A 24,190-nucleotide genomic window follows, 5' to 3' on the forward strand; every position below is an offset into this window, starting at 1 on the left:
TTATAAGAGAAGTCACAGCATATTCTAAACCACCTTTAAAAAGCCGCTTTTTTCAGTATAGTTTGGGCAAAGGCCAGTGAAATGGATACTTTTATAGTAGGACAATAATTTCCCCTAATTCTTTTTCACTTAGTACTTTAATAAAATAGAAAACAGCGTTCAGTGAGTGCAGTTGGGGGGTGATTGTGACGCCCCCTCCAGATGGATGGATCCAGGCTGTAGAGCGGAGAGAGGAGCTCCCCGCCTCCTCGGGCGCTATAGCGGGAGGAGAGTGGTGATGCAAAGGCTTGCAAGGAGGCGGGAGGAGGACGGCCTACCTAAATCTCGCGATACTTGTCAGCATCACTCCGAGCTTCGGCCCTCCCTTCTAGGCTTTCGCACGTGGAATTGTTATGACAGTGACGTCAGGCGGCCCGGAAGTATTGTCTGCCGGTAGGAAAGGTCATTAAGATGGCGGCGCCCAGCCGCCCGTGACAGGCGTGGCGTCGCGTTGATGTTGGGCTCGCACTCTCTCGGGCGTGACTGAGGCGCCTCGGGCTGGAGCGATGGCCCTTCCCGCGGACCAGCCGGGCTTCGGCGCGTCCCTGCTGGTGAGTCCCAGCGCCCGGCCCGCCTCCTTCTCCCTTCCGCTCTAGCTTCCGGCGCTCCCCCTCCGATTTTGGGCAGACCCTCGGCTCTCCTCGCCCCCTCTCCCCGACGCCCCGGTGCCGGAGCCGCGCCGCGAGCGGCCGCTAGCCGGGCTCCCCACTTTGCATAGGGGGAAACCGAGGCACGGGCCGGGTCAGCGGGCGTCCCCGCGCGGGGTTATAGATCCCGGAGACTCACCCGGAAGAAGTTCAGAGCCTGCCCAGTGCGGCGGCGGCGCTGTCATTCTCAGCCCGGTCCCAACTCCGGGATCCCGCGGGGGCGGGGGTGGGGGTGGGCGGGGGGGTCCTTAGTGCAGATACTGGAATGGAAACTTCTCCCGCTCCTTTTACAGAGGAGGAGATGGAGGCAGGCAGCTAGGAAGCCGCTGAGACCCTCGGGTCCCCAGCGGGCGGTCACTTAGCCTAGAACTCGGCTAGAATGGATGAGGAGATTGAGGTGCAAGGGAGAAGGGCTCGCCAAGGTCACTCGGGCCGCGGGGATTAAGGCCCAGGCCCTGAGCTTTCCGGGGGTCTGAGGGAGGGCCCTGGCAAAGTACGTGGGGGAGGGGAGGCTTGGGCCCGCACCCCCTTTCCCAGAGGCACCCGAGTCCTGGGCGGAGAATGATGCGAGGGGCACCAGCTCGGGCCTGGAGTCCCGGCAGCTGCCCCCGTGCCCTCCCCCGGCGGGTCACCCAGAGAGATGGTCCCGGTCCGCGGCTGCCCGGATGCCGCCCTGGCCCCCAGAGCTGGGTGAGGGTGGCAAGCATGGGCACGGAGAGCGCTCGGCCAGGCGAGGGAGGAGGAAAAGGGAGGGTGCCCCACGCCATCTCCTCTGTAAACACTCGGGGCTAATTATCCCGTGCAGAGGCGGAAAGCCCCAGAGCGCGCCGCCCCGGCAGGTGTGGACAGCGGGCACCAGGGCGGCACCGGAATACACAGGGCCCCCAGACGGGACCCCTGCTGTCCCTTCCCCCGGAAAGCCCGCCGCGGCCTCTCCTAGGCGGTTTCCCTTCCAGCCTTGAGTGGTCCAGCCAAGTGAGCCCTCGGCCGGACCTTCTATCCATCACCTCCTTACCTTTGTCTGGGCCTTCCTCGGTGCTAGGAAAGTCTTCACCCTGGAGCAGGGACTGAGCAGAGGAAGACCTACCTGCATTTAAATCAGAGCAGACTCTCTTGCCACTGAACGAAGCCCCATAATCACAGCCTGCCTCGGTTTCCTCAGTTGAAAAATGGGATAATAGTAACTATTTCCTAGTTTCCTTGTCAAGATCAAACAAGATATTTGTAAAGCACTTAGACCAGCGCCCGACACATAGTAGGACTTAATAAATCCTTCCTTTCTTTCCCTTCCTTCCCTCTTTCCCTTCTTTTCTTCCCCCTTTCTCTTATCTTACCTCTCCCTCTTCCTTCCTCTTCGTCATAGAAACCCTCACTTCCTAGATGAGATTCAAGCGTGTCTTCTATGTGAAACCTCTTAAAATCCTAGTTTCTTCTGAAGCTCATCTCATATGCCATCTCTTGCATGAGGCCTTCCTTAATCCCTTGAAACTCTCCTCTCAAACAGCCTTCTCTTTTGCCTGTACTTTTGTGTTTGTTCCTTTTCTCCCCTGATGGCTCTAAGCTGCTTAGCGATAAGGACAGTTTTATTCTGGCTTTTGTCTTCTCTGTGGCTAATAAATGCATTTTGTTTGGTTAAAGATTTATCCCTAAGCATGAGGGAGGTCTAAGGACGAAAGTTTGGGGAGGATTTCCTCTTGGAGGTGGCTTCGGAAGTTAAAGGGTGGAGAGGGGCGTTCCAGGCACAGAATCCAGAGGCTGCTGGCCATGTTGGGGAAACAGACTGGAGCAGTTTGGTCAGAGGGTATGAAATATGGAGGTTAGTAATATGAGATGAGGCTGCAGAGGCAGGAGGGTGGTGTGTAGTCGAGGCCTTGAATGGCAAGCAAAGTAATTTGAACTTTGCTCAGTAGACAGTAGAGAGCCATGGAAAAGTTTTAGGCTGAGTCATAAGGTGACTTTTCTACATGTAAGAGAGATTTTGGAGGAAGCCGTGGTAGCAGAACTGGCTGATGAAAAGGGCCGGCCTGAGGTGATGGCTGGAGGGAAAAAGCCAAAGAGAAGGACAGGGGAGCCTTGGTGAGCTCTTGGGAAGAGCCCGATACTGAGAGGGGGAAGACCAGAGATTGGGCGGGAGAGAAACCTGAGGATCAGCCGGGCTTTGGGACTTTTCCGTCCTCACTCCTTTTCTGGCTGGACCTCTCTACACAAGGTCTGTCCTGATCCTTCTGGGTTGTTTTTAGCACTTCTCACACCTTACCCCCAAAACTTTATTTACTTTTCTAATTTTTGCTTTTACTTTTATGAAGAGGAGGGGAAAGGAATAAGCATTAAGAACCACTACCATCTGATCTGTGCAGTATCCCAAAGAGGCACATTCTATAATTATCTCCTGTAAGGAAACTAAGGCAGGCAGAAGTGACTTGGCCAGACATCTAGTAAGTGTCTGGGGCCATATTTGAACTCGAGTCCCCCTGACTCTATGCAGCTCTTCCCTGCCTTGTGAAATGGAAGCCATCTTAGAGGAAGAGCTATTTTCATCTTTATATCTACAGCACCTAGTATAGTGCCTAGCACATAGTAGGTACTTAATAAACTTTTGTTGAATTAGACTATTGCAGTCTAAATGATTGATCAGTGATTTAATTTTCAGCTTCACATGTGGAAAAAAGTGTGGTATTTTATGCTTTCCCTTGACATCTAAATTTCCATTTCTTAACATGATAATTTATGTTCTCTTGCTTGGCATTCAATAGCTGTACTAACTTAAAACTACAGTAAAACTTTTGGAACATCCTATATGCTAATATACTCTAGAAGAATACCCACTCTTAGTTTTTTTTTAAAATTTAAAATTATTCATATCAAATTACTACTACTATTTGTCACTCTTTATATAGTAAGATTTAATTGGAGATAATTGGATTGAAAGTAGAGAGATCCATATTAAGCATGTGTTTAAATCTGAAGCCAAAGACAAATAATTTTTAAATGATTTCTTTCTTATTTCTCCCTCTTGCCTTTCATAGTACTGATATCTATGGCCTCATCATCCCTGTGTTGCAGCTTCCAGTGTAAGCATACCTCTCTTTTGCACTTCCATATGTCTGCCCATGATTTCCCAAGAAGCACCTCTTTGGAGCTCTTTCCCGTGTGCTGAAATCCTTCCTCTTACTTCACAGAATCACTGACTTTTAGAGTTGGAAGCCATCTAAATAGCCCTTGGGCCCAATCCATGTCAGGCAGTAGTTCCTTCTATAATATATTTGACATCATCCAGGTTTTCCAGGTTCTTCTTGAAGATTCCAAGGAGGGGAACCATCCAGCTTCTGAAGCAGCTCATTGCAGTTTGACTAATCTTTTAGCTTTTAAAAATTGTGTGGGTACCAGTGCAGGTGCTCCGCCACCCTTGTTCTTCTACTAGGCCATTTATAAAGACTTTTTGATTCATTGACTGCTCTATATTTTTTCCCTGATTGTACATTTCCTGGATCCTATCATTTATATGACTTTTTATTCTATTTATTCAGAAAATGGTACAGCCTGTTGATGACCTTCATATCACAGGTATACCTTCCATTACTCTCTGTAATTTGAAGCCATATAGCATTACTAAAATAATACTGAGATTTAAAAAATATCATTTATGGGCATTTTTAAAATACTCCTCACTTTCCCAAATCCAATCCAGTTTCCTTTCTCTGTCATCTTCAGTTTGGGGCCCAACTCATCAGCTATCTGCAGTTCCAAACCCAATTGTTTGCATTGATAGACTGACTCATTGAATTGCCAGCTACTTGTTATAGTTTGAACCAAAGACACTTTTCATCCATTTCGTTATCCTATATAGATCATTAGACTTTAGGAGTATTATTTGGGCACCTGTGTGGGGAAAGCATTGGAGGGGGAAGAGGCTGGCCCATCAGCAGAGAGGCCATTGTACTGACTGGTCTGAGGAGAAGGTGAAGAATGTGGTAGCCAATGAGATGGAGAGAAAGGAAAGGAGGTTTTGAAAATTGAATCAAGAATCAAGATTGGGTAGGATAGGGGGAGGGGAGAAGAAGAGTTGAGGATAATTCTGAGGTTGCAGAGCTGCAGAGCCATTAGGAGGATGGTCCCCTAGGCAGAAGTGAGGAATTTGGGAGGGAAGGGGAAGGACATTGTGAGTCACCCGTGGAATGTCCATTTGGTGATTTGGGAAAGATGAGGGTTGGACCTCTGATGCTGGGAATCATCTGTGTAGAAATGATCTTGGAAGTGATGGCTGTGCTCCCCAGAAAGAGGATAGAGAAAAAGAGCCCGTGTGGTAAAGAAGCTGTGTCTGAGGGTCAGCCAGTCAGTAGGAGAAGAATCCAGGGGCAGCTTCCTGACAGACAGGGAGGAGAGCATCCAGAGAGCATGACAGAGGGGGGGTGTTAGACAGTGCCAAGAGAGAAGGAGAGGATAGAATCCACCAGTGAAGTCTGAGGTTTTATGCTGTGTAAATGAAGCAACTGACCTTGGGCAGCCTGCAGATCCCAGGCGCCCATTACAAGCTTCAGGATAAAAGCAGAGGGTGGCAGATTCTTGGGGTAGCTGCAGGAGCCTTCAGAGGGACACCTTCCCTAGCCTGTCCAGGCCTGGCCCACCTGTCAGCATTTTCTGCCCTAGCAAAGTGACCCGTCTTTCTGAATTAGCATGAAAGAAGGCCTGGATTAGCTGGTGCCAGGTCTGACCAGGAGGTCAGAGAGAGAAAACCATAGGAAAAGGACTGAATCAGATCGTGGAGAGGAGAGCTCGGAGGTGTGTTCATCTGCCCGCTTGACTTAGGCACTGCCATGTTACTTTTTGCTCATTATAAAGCAAGCATTCAGCCTTCCCCTTTCTTACTTTTTCTGGTTATTATTGTGCCAGCTTTTCTTCTCAAGGAAAAGAAAAGATTTTGTGGGCACAATCCTATCCTGTGTTAGCTTTTTAATGTAAAAAAGGTGTTAATTAGGCACATAAGAGTGTCACGACTGTTCTAATTTGAGAATTGAAGTCTACATGGAAGTGTCTGTTGAAGGCCGAGTTGTCATCAAGCTGTTTCCATATCTAGTTGCTGTCCCTACGCAGTTAATCTGGTGCTTGGCAACTTCACTTATCATCAGTGGGGTACTATAAATCCTGAAAGTAATGATTTGCCTGAGAAGCCCCTATGCTAATTAATTGTCCATGAACAAAGCAAACTCTTTAGAAGAAATATGATTTTCTGTGATTTGACAGTTTATATAAATTTTTGACATGGTTTTTATAATTCATTTTATATAAACATCAGTTAACATTTTGGCTTACTATTTTAAATGAAAAATTTATGTATTTCACCCAACTATTTGAGCCATTTTAAAGAAAAGTATGAGGTATTGATTTCTTGGTTGTAGATATAAATTCCACGAGTACATTACTGCATGTGAATTTTCCCAAACCCCTCCTGCAGCACCACTGATGGGGTAAGAACTCCCCAGAGACTTCTTATTTCCAATTCAGAGCTGGGGGGAGGGGAAGGGGGATGATGTGGTAGATAGAGAGGTATTCTTGCTATCCTGCAGCATCTGAGCTAGCTGATTTCTCTAGCTTCATGAATTTAAATGACATTTATATTATAGAAGTTTGAAATCCACAGAAGCAATTAGTAACTTTTGATTCATGTTTTACCAGATAGCTAGATTAAATCTGATCAATTTTATGCTGAGAAGATAAGAATTCTGATGAAAGGAGAGTTAGAAAAATCAATGCATGCAAAGTAGCCAAATAGATTAAAAGCGTAATTAACTTACTGATTAAAACTTTAGAAATAGATAGCAAACATCTCTCTGAACCCTCTTCTAAGATTAAAGAGAAAATTAGAATTAAGTGCTGCATTTTTTTTAAAAGCTCCCAGCCATGCGAACTTGCTTTTGTTTGTTTCCCCCCCCCCCCTCTCCTTGCTAGTTTATTGGTATTAAAAGTAGATATCTTAATTTTGTGGGAAAATTAAGAAACAGAAAGAAATTAGGAAATAGTTACTTTTACTACTTTCAGACATTTTCTGTCAAGTTTTTGGTGACCAAAAAAGGCCTGTCTAGTACAGAAATTATACATTGACATACTCAATGGCTCCTCCTTGTTGGCTACAGTGGTCTGCACTGTAGGTAGTTAGTGGTGGTCTCTTCTTTGATATGATGGTGGTTTGGGGAGTTTTGTCTAAGGACAAGGGATCTTTGCCTTGGTCTCTTGTTGTTTCCAGCCCATCAGTGGACTCTTCTGGTGTGACTTGAGCATTCACTTAGGCTGGCACTCCAGTGATTTCTCATCAGAGAAGTACCCTTTGCCCAGTGGTTCCCTGGGTAATCTCTCACACTAGAATGATTCCCAAAGTAGGAGAAGGATGAGGACCACTGAGGGACCCATCTTTGCTCAGATGATGGCCCTGCTCTTTCTCTAGGATGGGCAAGTCTGTTGAGTGCTCACCTGGTTACTGCATCCTCACCACAACCTCATGGAAGGTATTCCAGTTAGGAACTCCAGGTGTTCCTAATTCCCTTTTACTGATGAGGAAACTGAGTCACTGAGAGGTCAAGTGGTTAACTCCAGAGCTCAGAGTTGGTGTGTGATAGATGTGACCTGATTCCAGCCATCTCCTGGTACCAAACCCAGCCCTCTTTCCCTTCCACCCCTCTGATCTCGGCTGTAATTCTTATTCACATGTTTGACAAATCTGACTTGGGAGCTTTCTGTCTAGAAACTTAGTCACCAGATTCATTGTTTGAAATGTCATCACCTGATATAATTTGATTTTTTGTGTCTCTCTCTTCAAAATGATGCCTGGAATTTTTACACTGGCATGTCTTGGACACCCACCATTTGTTCATCTAACTCTTAAGTTATTTTCTAGTTTGACTGTGTGATGATATGGTCTGAAGATCTGAGATTTTTCTGTTTAGTCTAAGTGTGATTATACACTTTGATTTAATTGATGTTGCATGTGTATTAGAGCATTAGGAAATAGCAAAAGTTGGAAGGTTTGTATCAGTATTTTTCAAAGCAGGGTCTGTACTCTGAAATGGAGTGTTTCCAATCATATCTTGAAACTAAGAAAGATTGCTATCTCTGGTGAAACGTATTAAAACATATATGTTTTAATATAAAAGTATTGCTGCATTAATGTTATTCATTAGGGCCAAACTCCTCATCATGTATTTAGTCGTTTGCCATTTTCTTATGCTCTTGCTCCCATTGTGGTGCCAGGAGTACCAGAGGTATGCTACCCACTCCTTCTTGGCTAAGGGCTCCAGTAAGGGTCACAGAGTCACCAAGAACTTGAAACCTTGGCAGTGCCAGCTGCTGCAAATGTCTAAGCATGCCCATGTTGGGAGAGCTATGAGGTGTGAGGGTTTGCCTCCCATAAGGCTTGAGCCTTTTAAATAGACCCTGAAATTCAGTTTTAGAAAGGGTAGGAACTTCCTGGCTGCTGCTAAAAAGTGTCGAATACTTATATATTCTTCCTTCCCCAAAAGTACTGGCAGATAGGGCTGGGGCTATGACTGACCCCAGCTGTTTCACCTCTGCAATCTACTTACCCTCATCCATTCTGATATTGAACCCTCATTTGGTGCTTAGTCTGTAAAGTGGTTCTTGAATTTGTGGTCTTCAGACTTTTTCTTAAAAATTATTGAGGTCTCCAAAGAGCTTTTATTTATGAGAGTTATATTGATCAATACTTATAGTATTCGAAATTAAAATAGATTTTAAAAAGTTATTTCATTTAAAAAAGTAATAATAAACCTATTGCACATTGAATTAAATAACATTTTTACAAAAAATAGCATTTTGCCAAAACAAAGCAAACAATCAGAAGAGTCAGGAGAGAAGGGATAAGCATTTATATAGTTCTTACTCATTGCCAGGCACTGGGTTAAGTGCTTTACAAATTTCTTATTTGATTCGAAGAGCAGTGTTGTTTTACATATTTTTGCAAATCTCTTTAATGTTTGACTTAATAGAAGACAGCTAGATTTTCATATCTGCTTCCATATTCAGTCTCTTGCAATATATTGTCTTGATTAGAGTATATTAAGAAAATCCAACTTCACAGATATGTAATTGGAAAAGAGAGGAGCATTTTAAAAGGCAAATAATATTTTAGTATTATGCTGAATATAGTTTTGCCCTCATAGATCTCCTAAAAGGGCCTTGGCAATGTCAGCTGCTTCAAGTGTCCAAACACCCACATTTGGGAAAGCTATGAGGTATAAGGATTTGCCTCCAGGGCACACTTTGGAGTACCAGTGGGTTAGAGGTTGGTGAATATGGAACATAAGCTCAGCTGCCCATATTTATTTATGGCATAGAGATTTATGGCATCTTCAGGTCGTTCTGCCTTTTGGGGGGGAACTTCTGTAGGAAATGGAGAATATAAGGAGAAATGTTGTCCTCTAGCATCTTTAGGTAAATTGATTATATGTAGATTATATGTTGTCAGGGAAGAATGCTTAAACATTTGTCCTGGAAATGGTTTTTCAAGCTTAAGAAGAAAGTGTTAAAAACAAACAAAAAAAGTGTCAACCACTGCAAAGTTTAGACTGATCTAGCATCTTCTCCTCTACCCTTGCAACCTCAAATCTACTTGTAGCTTATTATTATTTTTTTTTTTTTTTACTGTTTTTTTTTCTTTTGTCTTTAAGGCTGGAGGGGTAGCAGGTGTCTCTGTTGACTTGATATTATTTCCTTTGGATACCATAAAAACTAGACTCCAGAGTCCCCAAGGATTTACTAAGGCTGGTGGTTTCCGTGGAATCTACGCTGGTGTTCCTTCTGCGGCTATTGGATCCTTTCCTAATGGTAAAAGTTAAATTGGCATTCAGGCTGCTTTAAGCCTGAGATAATGGAATTTGTTTTCAGAGTGGCGGGTGGTCTGGCCCCACATATGATAACCTATCAGAGTAGTTTGTTGTATGGGTTGGCTCTTTACTCACCACCTCATTATTTTTGAATCAGTCAGTGCCATAGATTTTGAAGTATTATTTTTATAATGCAAGAAATATGAATGATGGTGTGTGTGTGTGTGTGTGTGTGTGTGTTTATTTGATTTCCATAGAGAACTTCAGTCTTTATTATGTCCTAGGATTGTTTTGAGGATCAAATGAGATATGAATTAGAACTTATTTACAGTAGTGCCTGGTACATAGTGGGTGCTATGTTAATGTTAGCTATTATTATTTTATATTATTGTTATTATTATATTGACCACCATTTTTTATTCCTTACTATACAGTGAGTGAACTCAAGAGGCATTAAAGCCTTCAATGTTAAATTCAGTAATCACAATTAAATTGGCCTGAGGTGCTGCAACCATTTTCCTGCAAACTTCTCCCGGATAATCTTTATAGTCTCTTGATTTCATCTTGGGTAGAAAATCTCTATTGTGTTGTTTTGTGTAGTCTTTAAGCTCTGATCAATATCACCTATTTCATTCCAGCCACTTGTTAATAATACCACTTTTCCAACTTTTAATTGCTTAGTGATCTTTCCAGGGGTACCAAAAACTTAGGCCAGATTCTCAAGTGCTATTTGATGCTCTCTCCTTTTGCTTTAATAAGTTCAGATTAATTTCATGTTTTTAATATCTAGCTGTAGATATTAGATTATTTAAAGGTTTTATAGCTGACTATTTAAAGATACACAATTAAATGATGGAAATTCTTTAGAAGTCTAAAGAGGGATTTCTTTTGTGATTGACCATATAATTTTCTGTATTAGTCATGATTAGTGTTGTCAAAAGACCTATTCTCTTCCCACTGTGGTCGTACAAACAGATATATGAAAAGGTCAAATAAATGCATGTGTATGTGTGTATAAATATATATACACAAACAAATATATAAATAGATATTTTATTAATTTTAATTTATAATATGATAAATATCAATAGAAATAACTTACTTAAAACTTGTTTGGGGCCTTCAGCGTGTGTGTGTGTGTGTGATATAGCTTTATATAAGGCTTCCCCAATAAAGGGGGGGAAAACTAAATGTGGGCATCCTCTTTGCTCAGCATAACTTTTGAATGCTATAAGCAATTTCCCTGGGATTCACATCATGAAACATTTACCTGGTGCTTGTTCTGCAGGTGTATTGGATGAATCCCTGCCTTCCAAAAGGCTTTGATTTAGTAGGAGGAACTCTTGCGAAATTTTGGAGTTATGAGAGACCTTGGAGGCATCCAAGAAAAATCCTTTTATTTTTCTGATTAGGAAACTGTGACTCCCAGAGATAGGTGCCTTGCCCACGGCCAGTCAGGCTCTTATTTCCCATAGCTTGAAATTCCTTCATCGCTGGCTTTATTTTTTGAAGTTCTGAAAGGACCATTTGAGGAGTCCCTAGAAGATACTTTTTAAATTGCCCTCAAAATAAGTCTCTTGGATATGTGGAGAGTTGTTTTAAACAAGTAAAGAATACTTAAGATTCAGTGTTTTGTCATCTCCCTCTGTTTTACCAAAGAAAAATGGGTCAGTGGTGCCACATTTCACCCAGAGGGAATTAAAAGCTAGACTGTGTAGGGTCTGTAAACTTGACTTGGTTCAGTGAGTGAAGAAGGTAGAATGGGAGCATTAACAGCTGGGAAACCATTTGAATTTGGATTTGTATAGTATTTGTCACTGGGGTTAACTTCTTAGCAGCAGGTTCGGGTCTTCCTTGCAGTATGTGGCCTCTAGAAAAGCATCATTAACTATTTCCAGGCTCAGGCACCATTTAGAAATGAGAACTCTGTGATTCTTTTTTTTTTTTTTTTTTTTTTTTTTTTTTTTTTTTTTTTTTTTTTTTTTTTGTGATTGAAATTGATCAGTATCTCATGTTGATTTCTATCTCCCAGAGCCCTCCTGGGCCAGAGTTGTAAGAGGGTAAGAGGGGGTGACTTGTCCTAGGTTTTCAGTTTCAAGGTCAGGTAATTTTTTTTCCCCACAGTTTAAACTCAACTTTTAACTATAGCTGTAATTAATTTGAAAAATCAGCACTCTAACACTTAACAATAGATTTTATTCTTAATTAATACAGAAAATTTCTTCTTTGGGATTTCTGCCTTATCAGCAAATCTTTTTTTATTTTTTTTAAATACTGACAATAATAGGTCATATCTGTCAAATTATTGAAGGAAAGAGGCCTTATGGTTGTTTTGATTCTTTCAAGGTCCAGTTGGATGTTCAGAGCAGGTTGGGCTCAGCTCCCAGCTGAGTTTACTTGAAAAGTCCTAGATCTTGGGCAGACTACTTAATTCTCTTGCCTTGGATTCTCCATCCCAAAAATAAGGGTGCTGGACAAAAGAATACTTGGCATCCTACTAGCTCTAACACCTGTATACCATCACTCTTTTAATTAGCTAAGTTTTTATCCTTAGTCACTGAGTTTTCGCATGGCTCCAAATGTCATAGTGCACTGGGGAAAGAGAATGAAAAAAGAATGAGCATTTCTGTAATATTGTCTATTTTATTTCAGACATTGTGCTAAGTACGTTTTTTTAACAAAGCTTCTGAGGTATTATTTGAACTCATGTTTTCCTAATAATAATAGTAATACTCCTCATAATAGTTAATATTTATGTAACTCCTATTGTGTGCCACACACTGTCCTAAATGCTTTGTAGATATTTTGTCTGACTTTCAAAACATCTCTAGGAGGTGTGTGATATTATTTTACAATTGAAGAAACTGAGGCAGAGATGAAATAGCAGGTCATACAGCTAGTAAGTGTCTGAGGTGGAATTTGAACTCAGGTCTTTCATTCCAGATTCAGAGCTCTGTATACAATATTTGGGCTGCTAATGGCAGGTGCACATTGTTTTATTTCTTGATGATAGGAATAAATGCAAAACATCAAGACAAGTGTGATCACTGGGCTGTTTTGTCTTTCAGCTGCTGCGTTTTTTATCACCTACGAGTATACCAAATTTTTATTGAGAACCGACTCCTCTTCATACTTGGTTCCAGTTACTCATATGTTGGCTGCCTCTGCTGGAGAAGTAGTAAGTATCCCATCCTCCTGTGTCAAGACTCCCTGGGTAGGGGAGGCTTGAGAAGCATCTCCATTCAGCAGAAGTCACCACTGAGTGCTTAGTGCACCACCAAGAGCCATTGCTTGCCAGACTCCAGGGAGAGTCAGGAGCATCCTGGACACGGAACTCTCCCAGAAGTGCTCAGAGCCTTTCCTACCTGATAAGGATTATGCATTTGTTTTTTTACCTTAGACTTTGAGGTACAAAATGGCAGATTACTCACAGTAAAAGAATGTTAAAGGTTGTTATGGAAATGGTCAGTGGAGATGATAGTACCAGAGGGATGAGGTGTCATGAGTGAGAGATAGATGGAAAGACAGCTCTAGGAGAGTGCATTGGGAATCAGAGGAGCCTGGGTTCAGATCCTGCCCCTTATATTGTTGTTGTGTGGCATTGGCAAGTCTGCTCTCTACAGTTTCTTTACTTATAAAGTTGAAAGTTTAGATTGAATAATTTCTAGGTTCCATGGTCTCTTTAGAAAATTAGTGGGGAATTAGCAAGGAGAATAGCCCCCTGAAAGGAATGGTGAAAATAGATATATAATTTGGTATAACAGCTTTCTTAGTTTTAAAATAAGAAAAGTCACCCAGGAGGGCAGGGAATGTCTGAGAAGATGTTTTGAGGGGATCTCATTTTTATTTTTATTTTTTTTATTATTTTTTAATTGTTTTATTTTTATAACTAAATCATTGTGTAAATTTCTTTTTTTTTCTTTTTTCACTTTCTCCTTGGCCCTAGAGATGGCCACATTAGATAGAAATATGTGTATGTGTGTACATATACATACATACATATATATACAAATGTATGCATGTACACGTGTGTGTGTGTGTAAAATTATTCTATACATACAGCTATCAGTTTTTTTCCCTATGCAAATAGCTTCTTCCTTCATTCTTCCTTTATAGTTATTTGGATATTTGTAATATTCAAAGTAACTGCTCAAAGTTGTTTTTGAAACAATATTGCTGGTCCTGAATACAATGTTCTCTTGGTTCTGCTTACTTCCCTCTTCATCATTTTGTGCAAGTCTTTCCATGTTTTTCTCAGATCACTGAACTCATCATTTCTTATAGCCCAGTAGTACTCCATCACAATCATATACCAAAACTTGTTCAGCCGTTCCCCAAGTAATGAGCATCTCTGAAAATGTCCAGTTCTTTACCACTACAAAGAGAGCTGCCATACACATTTTGGAACATATTGGTTACTTATTTAAACAAAATATATCGCTAGAAATATAGTGCAAAGCTGTTGATGTTAGGTGATGTTTTAGATGAAAAGATGCCAGAACATGAAACCATTAGAAGGGAGGAAAGGAGAAGCTGGCCAGAGAAACAGCTTGATGCCTCCCATTCCCTTCATTTTCGTTTCCACTGTGGTGGTCCCAAGGATACAAGGCACAAGTGGAACTTTCCCCACTCTGGGGAATCATACATTCTGCTGGGGTTGCAGCTAGTGTACAAAGCAAGCAACAAATGAGTAATTAGGAGAGGAAGAGCATACTAAGGACCGAGGGGCAAAGGGATGCTCACATCTTCCACCAGGCCTCTCACCCAGGAGGCACCAGGTGCTCGCTGAGCTGGCTTGAGCTTCACCTCAAAGGAAGATAATGCTTCCCACAGGGAGAGGCAGGTGCCTGTGTTTTCCAAGTACAGGTTTCATGGCCCTGGGGGAGACAAAAAGGTGGCAGATGGAAAGCCTGCAGGAGGTGCAAGGAGAGGAGTTGTGTGATGGAGAGCAGTAAGAATTAAGGCTGGAAATGTAGGTTGGAACTGAATTGTGGGCTTTAACTGATCAGGCAGAAGAAATTATTTTCTCATGGATGTAGTTTGGAGTCTCTAAAGATTTTGGAGTAGAGTCTGGTGACATAGTAAGTCAGTATTAAATGAAAATGGCTATTTGCCTTGGTTGGGTACCCAAGTGAGATTAGACTAGTTGATAAAGAAGGAGGCTGAGATCTGGCAGAAAGTCTTTGGGACATTTCAGCATTTCGTTTGTTTTTCACATTTCTTGGAAATATAAAATTTTATAGGTTCATTACCATAAAACAGAATTTTTGATTGAAGAAATCGCCTCTAAAGTTACTTGAAAGAAATGTTTGAACAAATTTACCTCAGAGACATTAAATATGTCTTTTGCCATGGTGTTTGGGAGAAAACTTCTTCCTCTTGACATCAGTTATAAGATGACTTTGCAAAAGCCCAAGTTGGCTTGTCACAGAACTGTGGAATTTCTAAAATAAATTGTCTTCATAGTGACTTCAGGAGTAAAAGTGGAAAAAAAATAGTTTTTTAGAGTAGCAAACAACAAAACACATCATTGGCAAAGAGATGTTTTTCTATGAGGAGTTGCCAAAAATAATTACATGCTTGAATATGCAATTCTGCTAATTGGTTAGTCAAATAATGTCATAATTTTTCCACATGTAAACATTTTAACCCCTAAATTATAATTTGCAAACTCGTTCAAATTCAATTTAAAAGCAATTTTTGCTTTACCTTTTCCCTGATTATCTTAGGTTTATGTTCTGTTTATATTTTTTCTTTTAATTAATTGTTCACTGAACTTTTTTTGGGGGGGGAGGAGAGGATATGGGGTACACATTAAAATAGTGTACATCTTGTGTTTTTAGCATGTTATGGTTTTCAGTTTTTGAAATTTCTGGCCTAGCAGACTTTTTTCTATTTCTTGAGAGTTCATGTTGCATTGCCTCCTTTTAAGTGAACTGTCATAAATTGACTGTTTTTTGAATGTTTGGTTGAAGCTCATCTCAGTGTGTTGTGGCAAAAAGCAAGTAAAGTATTTTTTTTTCCATTTACCCCCTCTATTTACTACAGTGATCATCCTCCCTGAAAGCTAGTTTGTCACATCGAAGGAAAGGCTTTCTTGCATTCATAAACCTCTGTCCCTGAGGACTTGCCAGGAAATTCAGAGTGACATGCCAAGGGAGGGCATGTGGCAGCTCTTTAACTTCTCATGTCAAATGAGGTGTGCATGCATTTTGGTTAGAGGAGAAATGCTACCTCTTTCTTCTCTAACTGATGTATTTGCTATAAACCTTTATAACATAATCTTGAGGGAGTTTGTGTATATGCTAAATATATGGAGACTGGGGCCAGTGGTGGGGAAAGGGTCAAAGCCTGGGATTATTTAGCTTTAAGAAAAACTTATCCCCGCTCTTCTGCCTGGGCTGCCATAGGGCCTGAGTTAAGATTAAAAATAGGGGAACAAATATTCCCTTGTACCTGCTATTCAGTATTTCTTAGGTATCAAGAAAAATTAAAGCAGGCCAGGTTAGTGATGACAGTAATTTTAGATTCCATTTTATTCAGCCTCTGGTACATCCTATTTCATTTAAAATGAGCTGAAACATTTTATAAATTCAAGAAATTTGGATTGATTTCAGTGCTGAAATCCTTGAACCACCACGGTTTTTCCTACCAAATCTCCTTGCAAGTACTTTAGGTCAAATGCTATGAAAAAACTCATTACCATGTAGCTGGAAAACTGTACAAAGAAATGGATTGTTTTTTGCCCAGTAACTGTCATTTTTTGCATTTGTGTTTTCTTCCTACATGTGTTGCTTTTATGTGTGCACACGTTGAGTAAATAAGTTCAGGAAACGTTAGTTACTACATTGTTTTAATTCTGGCTTTGGGACCATCAATTTTGTGTTCTAGTTTTATAAGAATATGAATACCAATCAGAAAAGCAGAAGAGGCTTAATTTTTTTATAAGATAACTTAAGAATTTTCATGGGGAAAATATTATGAAATAAAAGCAATATATTCATAATTCTTGACTGTACCAGTAACACAAAAGGCAGGTAAATGACAGAAAAATAACTCATATACAAAATTCTGTCAAAAACATGACTTGTGATGGAATGACAGTGCTGTTAAGATGCTGCCTTAGAAGCTGTGATTTGTGGTGGTTGTTATTATTGACTCTACCTACAGTTATTTTGTGGCAAAAGCTCAAGCCTATGAAGGAAAAGTCCTAGAAAGAGAAAAGAATAGGGACAAAATAATAACCATTCCCTGTGGCAATTGCTTGATTAAAACTTAATGAGTAATCAATAAAACTATAATTACAGCAGTCTACCTTATGTTTGTAATTTGGAATACAGTAAAATCGATCAAATAAGATTTAATATGTGACAACAGCCAAAGAAAAAAAAAAGAAAGAAAAAAAGAAAGGGAAAAAAAGATTGTTTGTGCCATTTTTATGAGAAGGTTTGCTATACCAAATCTCTAAGTCCCCACCTCAATTATTTTACACCTCAGTTTTCATCACACACACACACACACACACACACACACAAAACAAAACTTGTGGAAAGTGTAATTAGATAGAAGTGTTGAGGCATGCCTGTTGTGACTCTGTAAATGGCTGATGCATCCAGGGCTTTTGGTGGGATTTCTTTTTTTTTAAGGTACAAAGACATATCTTACATCATTACTGTAGACTACTTTCAGTGATAAGATACAGAGAATCCACACTGGTACTAGAGTGTTGCCAAATACCTCAAAATGATTGACTCGTATTCTCTCTACGTGGTGTAGCATTGGATTTTGGGTAATTGTGATTTGTTGTCATCTCTATCCTGAGCCCAAGAAGGTGAGTGTGTAGCATATTATGTCGATAACAGAAATTAAAAAACAAAGTTAGCAGAAAATTCTCACATTAGAAATGGTTGATTCAACAAGATCAGAATAACGAACAAAAAATTTTTTTATTATAAATGGTGCTGAATTTGTGGAAGAGTAAAGTTAATTGTTTTAAAGCAATTCATACAATCAAATAAAGTCTTTCTTATATACAGACTTCTTTTTTCTTCTTTTCTGCATACCTTGATTCCAAGACTTTGAGTGATTCTGAAACTATTGTACAACATGGAATAGAAAGTCATGAATATTATATTTATCTCTTGTTAACATTTCCTCTGCCATTGGCATTATTCTCCACAGACATTCCTTGGGAATTTCCAAAAAGCATGAAGTATCATAAGGTTTCAGCTAATTGAGCCCAATTTCTAAAAGATAGCTATCTGAAACACTTTTTTCCCCCTGATATTCAGTTTTATTTATAAGTAACTAGTAGCTATATCTTATATTTTATATCATTTTTAGACAGCTGCAAAATTAATCTGCATACTGTTTTGCAAATTGATTCTACTTTTTCCTCCTAAAAAATAATGGCTTAAATTTGGGGCATTAAATCACATTATTATTGGCTGGTATTTACATACAAGCTCCAGGCCATGGGAAACTTGATGGTGAGGAGGAAGAGAAGGGAGGGAAAATGATTAGTAAGTAATGATGAAGATGATGATGATGATGATGGTGGTGAGTATAAGAGAAGATCTAATTCTGATGCTGGCTGACATTTTATAGTTTACTTTCAGATTTGTAAAAATCCCCAACATCATGTCATTTGGATTTTATGTAAAGCTACATGTTATAGAAAACATATATATGTGTGTATATATCTATATATGTGTGTGTGTGTGTGTGTGTGTGTGTATACACATAACTGAAATCAATTTTTGAGGCTCTTGGGTATGGTTCAAAGTAAACTCATCTTATACCAAGTTCCTCTTTATGGCACAGTCTTAATTGGGAAATTCTTAGTCTCTTATTCCTGAGTACATTTACCAAAGTAAGCATTAGAAGTATCATAGTATTAATATCACTATTTCCATCTTAAAATACCAAGTTTTCTCTTGCTTATCATTGGCCTTAAGAAGAAGAATCAGTGACCCAAATAATTTGGGGAAGACTGACCAATATAGACATGTTTTAAAATTAATCATGCTAAGCTTTGAAATTCATAAATTAATCCAGGTTAGCTCTGATCTGCAGAGTGGTAGTATTTTGCCAAGTCCTTATTCGGAAATATAATTGAGCTGTGGGCAAAAGGTTGTTGAGAAAATGAGATTGCTGCCATTAGGACCTACTGGAGAACGCAGAGCCGTGTAGTTAGATCAGATGGAAATTCAAATTAAAACTGCAGCTGGAAATTGCTTGTAAATAAAGATGAATGGAGGCAGAAGTCTACAGACACTGCCAAGAAATTCATCATACAATTAGAAGCTGAAACAGTAAATTAGGAACTGTCAAGCACCTAACCACCCACATGCAAGCACTTTTTATACAACCTGGACACCCATATATTGGAAGGAGGAGTTGTACCTTATTCTCATCTCTTGTCTATTTTCTCATCTCTTATTGACCTGTTTTTCCTTCAGGCTATGACTTGGTAGTTACTTTTTTCTTAGAAATCCTCCAGTATAAAAGCATCTACCAAAAATGGCCACAGAACCTGAGAAATGTTTTGTCTTTTGTCTCCTTTTACTCTTCCTCATCTCTACTTTCCCAGACCATTCCCTTAATTCCCTCCTGTGCCCATACCCATTTACTGCATTTATCTTGGCTCTTGTTGGAGTTCCTCACTATATAATGCCAGAATCAGGTTGTCCTTCAACTGATTGGAAAGATTGGGAGCTTGATTTGTCAGGATGTAAAGAGCCTCCTCCTTTGGACTGTGTTAAATGGTGGCCCTTCTCTGCCTGGCAGAGGGACTCGAGCATGCATGAAATGTACCATGTTGGAAGTCCACTATGCTATTTATGGATTTCTCAGCCACAGAATCATAAGGAAGAGTAAGGAAGGAAGGAAACAGGTTGATTGGAGAAGGGCAGAGGAAAGTCTGGCAGCAGCAGGAAGCCGAGGACAGCAGATATCCTGAGCTGCTTTGACTTGCATGGACTCTGTTTTTGAGGCCTTTTCTTGAAGTGGGCCCATTGTGACAGTCAAAGGAGTGTAGGTTGAGAAGGTGCCATAAATGCCCATTAGTCCAACATCCTCCTTTTACACAGGAGGAAACACAGACAGACAAGAGAAGGGGTTTCCCTAAGGTCATACAAGTCACTCACACATGTGAGCTGGAATTGGGATCCATGCCTTCTGATTCCACTGCACCACATTAGCACTTAAAACAGAATTTTCTTCTTTGAATGAGGAGTGTCATGAAGGGAAATACTATTTTCCTAAAAGAGGAGAAAAATTTGAAATTAAAGCTCATATAGCTTCCCAGAAAACTCAGTTTTTTTGGTTTACATACACTTTTGAAGAGGCAAGGAGATCTCTAACCTGAATTAATTTTCCATTTTATGACCGTTGCTTTTATTTTAGCTCACAGCATGTGCTATTAGTTTAGATTATAGGAATGAAATCAGTTAACTAAAGTAGTACATTTCAGCAGTTTATATTATTTAGTCTATAAACAAAGGAAAAAAATCTTTTTTTAGGAGCAATAGGAATGAAGTTATTTTTAAATTATAAATTAATATCCATAAATAAGACAGAAATAGCATATATGTGTATATATTACATGTACACACATCTACTGTACCATAATTTTGACCAAACAGGTTCAAACCAGTTAATAGACCACAAGCCGCCCTATGTCTGAAGTTCTGTTGCCTTGGGCATTGTTCTGTTTCTTCCTGTCTGTGTAATGAGTATGCTCCTCATTTGGGATCTGCTGCTCGCAGTTTGGGATCCTTCCTGTAAAGCAAGGGTCAGTTTGTTGATTGGATTTAATGCAGTCTCACAGAAACAGAAGATGTCCATCTCCCTGTGGGAAGGTAAAACTAACTCATGTGCTGTATGATATTAGGGTATCCCTTGATAAACTGTTGCCAGAAAATATTAAATGGAAAAGGTCAGTGTTATTCTCAAAGTCCCAGAGTAATGGTCAGTATCTTGAACTTGATGTGAAGCTGGTGGCACTTTTGATCTTGGAGCCATGGTCTCTAATGAAGCCCTGGAAAGATTTCACTGGGATCCTCATGCTTTTTAAGCCCTTACGGAGCTGTGACAGGGGGCTTGACACTAAGCTCTATTTAGTTGGTATCAGAGAAGTGGAAGAGATTGGTAAGGCGTCTTTCACCTCAAGGGGATTCCCCAATGAGAGAATTGCTGCCTGTCTACAGGAGGAAAAACATGGAGAACAACTACAAGGCAGTATAGAAGGAAGTATGAATAGCTCTCCAGCTACCCCGGTAACCCTCCAGCGCTGTGCGTCTCTGATCCAGTGCTCAGAGATGGAGTTCCCCGTAACTGAAATCTCAGTACGTGTTACAACGTGGGGACAATAGCACTCATGTTCTCCTGAGATAGGGGTAAAGAATCAGTGGATCAGTCGAGCCTCCATAGGCATTGATTATTAAGTGTGGTCGGTGCTGGACATGGGAAGACAGAGGTGAGCTGACTCCTGCTCTTGAGTTGCTCAGATTGGGGCTAAGGGGTGAGGTGAAGGCTTGGGACTTTGGGTGACCTCTGTCATCATCAGATCGTGAGCAAAGAAACAACATTTAGCCATCTTAGGTCCTATAAATGTGGAGTCTCTTCACTTCTCTTACTGCAAAGGTGGAAATTAGGGGTTTTGTGGAATTCAGTGAGTTAATATGGTCTCATGCAAAGAATGCTGACTCTGAAACTAAAGGGCCTGGATTCAGATCCTCTCTCTGACCCTTACTGTCTGTGTGGCAAATTATTCTGGGCCTCAGTTTTTTTATCTGTAAAACGAAGGGAGAGTACTGACTGGCCTTTGAGATCTCTTCCACCGTGAAGTCTGACATCCTATGATCTTGCTATCCAGTACAGGGCTTCCCAAATGTGCACATTATTGGTTTTATTAATCGGGTGATTGTATATGTATCTGTCTTGTTTTCTTTTAGTTTATATTTTACTTTTTAAAATTTTTATATTCCTCAATTACATGTAACAACTTTTTTTTAATGCATGTGCATTCTTTTTTACATATTTCCTTATGAATCATATTGAGAGAAAAAAACAGAACAAAAGGGGAAAACCACAAGAGAGAAAAAAAGGAAGAAAAAGGGAACATAGCATGTATTGATTTACATTCAATCTCCATAGTTCTCTCTCTAGATGCAGATGGTGTTTTCCAACCAAAGTTTATTGGGATTGCCTTGGATCACTGAACTGATGACAAATCTGTCAGTTGATCATCACATAATCTTGCTGTTACTGTGTACAATGTTTTCTTGGTTCAACTTGTTTTTACTCTGCATCAGTTCATGTAAATCTCTGCAAACCTTTCTAAAATTGGCCTGTTCATAATTTTTTATAGAACAATAATATTCTGTTATTTCATATGCCATAACTTATTCAGTCATTCTCCAGTTGGTGGGCATCTGTTCATTTTCCACTTCTTTGCTCCCATAAAAAGAGGGATCACATGTATCTGTAGAAGGCGAGTTGGGTTAGTCAGAACAGTCATTCCACCACAATTCAATTGATTTCTTTCTAACCTCCTGAAATAAGGGAACCAAAAGCTTGATTGTCTACAAATAGAGACATGAATAACAGTATTAAAACTCATCTCCCAAGACTGAGTATCAGGAATATAGTACATAGGCTTCCATGAATTATACAGGTAAATTTCAATGTTTGTTACATTTTTAGATAAGATTGCTTTGGGAAAAAAAAAATATGGACAGTACATGTGAGAATAGAATGAAAAACTGAATTTTTTTTTTAGCCACAAGATGGCAATCTTGCCACACATCTATACCATGTAACTACTGCACACAGGTTTTGGTTTACTTTAAACATTGATTGAAAAAGTGAGAGTTTGTTGTTTGTTGTTGTTTTTTTTAAACTATTATTAATTTGGAAATCTGCCCTCAAAATCAATTACATAAGGACAAATGTTGCAGAAACTTCAGAAGCAGTATACAAAGGATAATTGATACAGAATACTAAATGACTGAAGTAGAATACAAAAATACCTTTTCTAATATCTGTTAACAGCAGGCTATAGCCTGCTGTTAAGACAGTTGTTGTCTGTTCCTTGAGGCTTATTCTAGAAAAGATACTCCTAATTAGATTACTTTTTTATTGAATGTACAAAATATAATTACTAAAAAATGATCCTGTTGAAATCTTAGATTCTTTTTTTTTTTTTTTTTGGCCTGGATCTGTAATTAAATTGTTATAGGAGACCCCTACCTAGTAAATCTCCCTCCAACAATGTAGACACATGCCTGCCCTGCAACTTTGTTTTAGAGAGTTGTTTGGTACATTGAAAATCTTAAGTGGCTTCCTCAGTGTCACACTGCTGGTATGGGATTTGGAGCCAGGTCTTCCAGACCTCAGAGTCAGCTTTCTATTCTCTGTACCATGCTGCCAGGGAAGAAACTTTTATCCTAATGTAATATGTATATATAATAATATATGTATTATATATAATATACATATTACATAATACATAATAATATATATATTATTACATATATATACTCAGCTACACACACCCATATACATATATATATATATATATATATATATATATATATATATATATATTTGGATAGTTATTCTATATGGTGAGAAAAGGTAGGTGTCTTTGTATAGGATATGCCCATAATGAAAAAACCCCAGAAGGAATCTAATTTCTTTTTATCTGGGGTTCTTACATAAGAGCAAGAGTGATCTTGGACAATTCATTGAATCTCTTGTGACAGGATCTGCTCTCCGGAGGGATAGTTTAGAGGCAAATCATACTTGAGTTATCACAGTGGTAGTTGCAAGGAATCCTTGGCAGATATAATTAACCTAGAGTTTATCCAAGCTTTTGGTATAACCACTCCTTCCATATTCCTACCCAAAAAATGAGAGCTAGACAGTTGTAGAGGTAGGTGGATTGGGAGTTAGTTGAATGTTTGGATGCAAAAAGTAGTCATTAATAGTGTCATACTAATTTAGTAAGAGGTTCTAGAGCTGAGGTTTCCAGGGTTCTGTGCTTGGCCCTGTGATCTTCATCATTTTGATGATTGGAGTCAAGGCTAGATCACTTGTCTGCTACCTTGTAGAAGGGATGCATTTTCTTTCTGGGACAAGTTGCCAGATGTCTTTTTATTCTCCCTTTCAACCTTGGGATCCAATTGTGATTCTGATTCTTTAGGGAAATGTCATCAAAAGTATGGGATATCTCTGCAAATTATTCTAAATTCTTTGGAAAAAAAGATAAAGCATTCATTTACCATTTGAAATTCCCTGGAGATGAGCACATTTCATAGCAATGGGAAACTTTGTTGGCAGTGCACCTAACCTAGCTTGATGGTGAAGAAGCTAACAATTTCATTTGTTTTCATCTGAGAAAGTTTGCTTTCCAGGATTTTTCCCTGTCTTTGTAATCCTTAGTTTCTTGCGAGTTATTATCTGATGAATAGTTTATTTTATTATTTATCTTATATATGCAAAGGAAAACTTGGCACATGAAATAAATCACAGTGAATTCTCCTAATTTTTGAAAATGTTTATACCAAAATACATTTGTATCATTTTTGTTATTTACCAGTATTTCAAATCTAAAATTGCATCATTGTATAACTAGTAAGAATAATCCTGACAAAAGAAAATAAA

At 39.6% G+C, this 24,190-nt stretch overlaps 1 protein-coding gene across 3 annotated transcripts in view; it reads left to right on the forward strand.

Moving 5' to 3' along the window:
* The first annotated feature begins 402 nt into the window (after positions 1–402).
* The window catches only part of SLC25A26 (solute carrier family 25 member 26), a 141,204-nt gene continuing 117,416 nt past the window's right edge, over positions 403–24,190 (forward strand). For 2 of the 3 annotated variants that reach the window (XM_031953685.1, XM_031953692.1), the window contains exons 1-3: positions 403–590; positions 9,365–9,521; positions 12,589–12,698. In XM_031953685.1, coding sequence (XP_031809545.1) covers positions 546–590; positions 9,365–9,521; positions 12,589–12,698 — 312 coding nt within the window. In that variant the 5' untranslated portion in view covers positions 403–545. The remainder of the gene's footprint in view (positions 591–9,364; positions 9,522–12,588; positions 12,699–24,190) is intronic. The other variant, XM_031953701.1, reaches the window with a different exon arrangement.

Source organism: Sarcophilus harrisii, chromosome 1 (assembly GCF_902635505.1).
Source record: "Sarcophilus harrisii chromosome 1, mSarHar1.11, whole genome shotgun sequence".
NCBI lineage: Eukaryota > Metazoa > Chordata > Mammalia > Dasyuromorphia > Dasyuridae > Sarcophilus > Sarcophilus harrisii.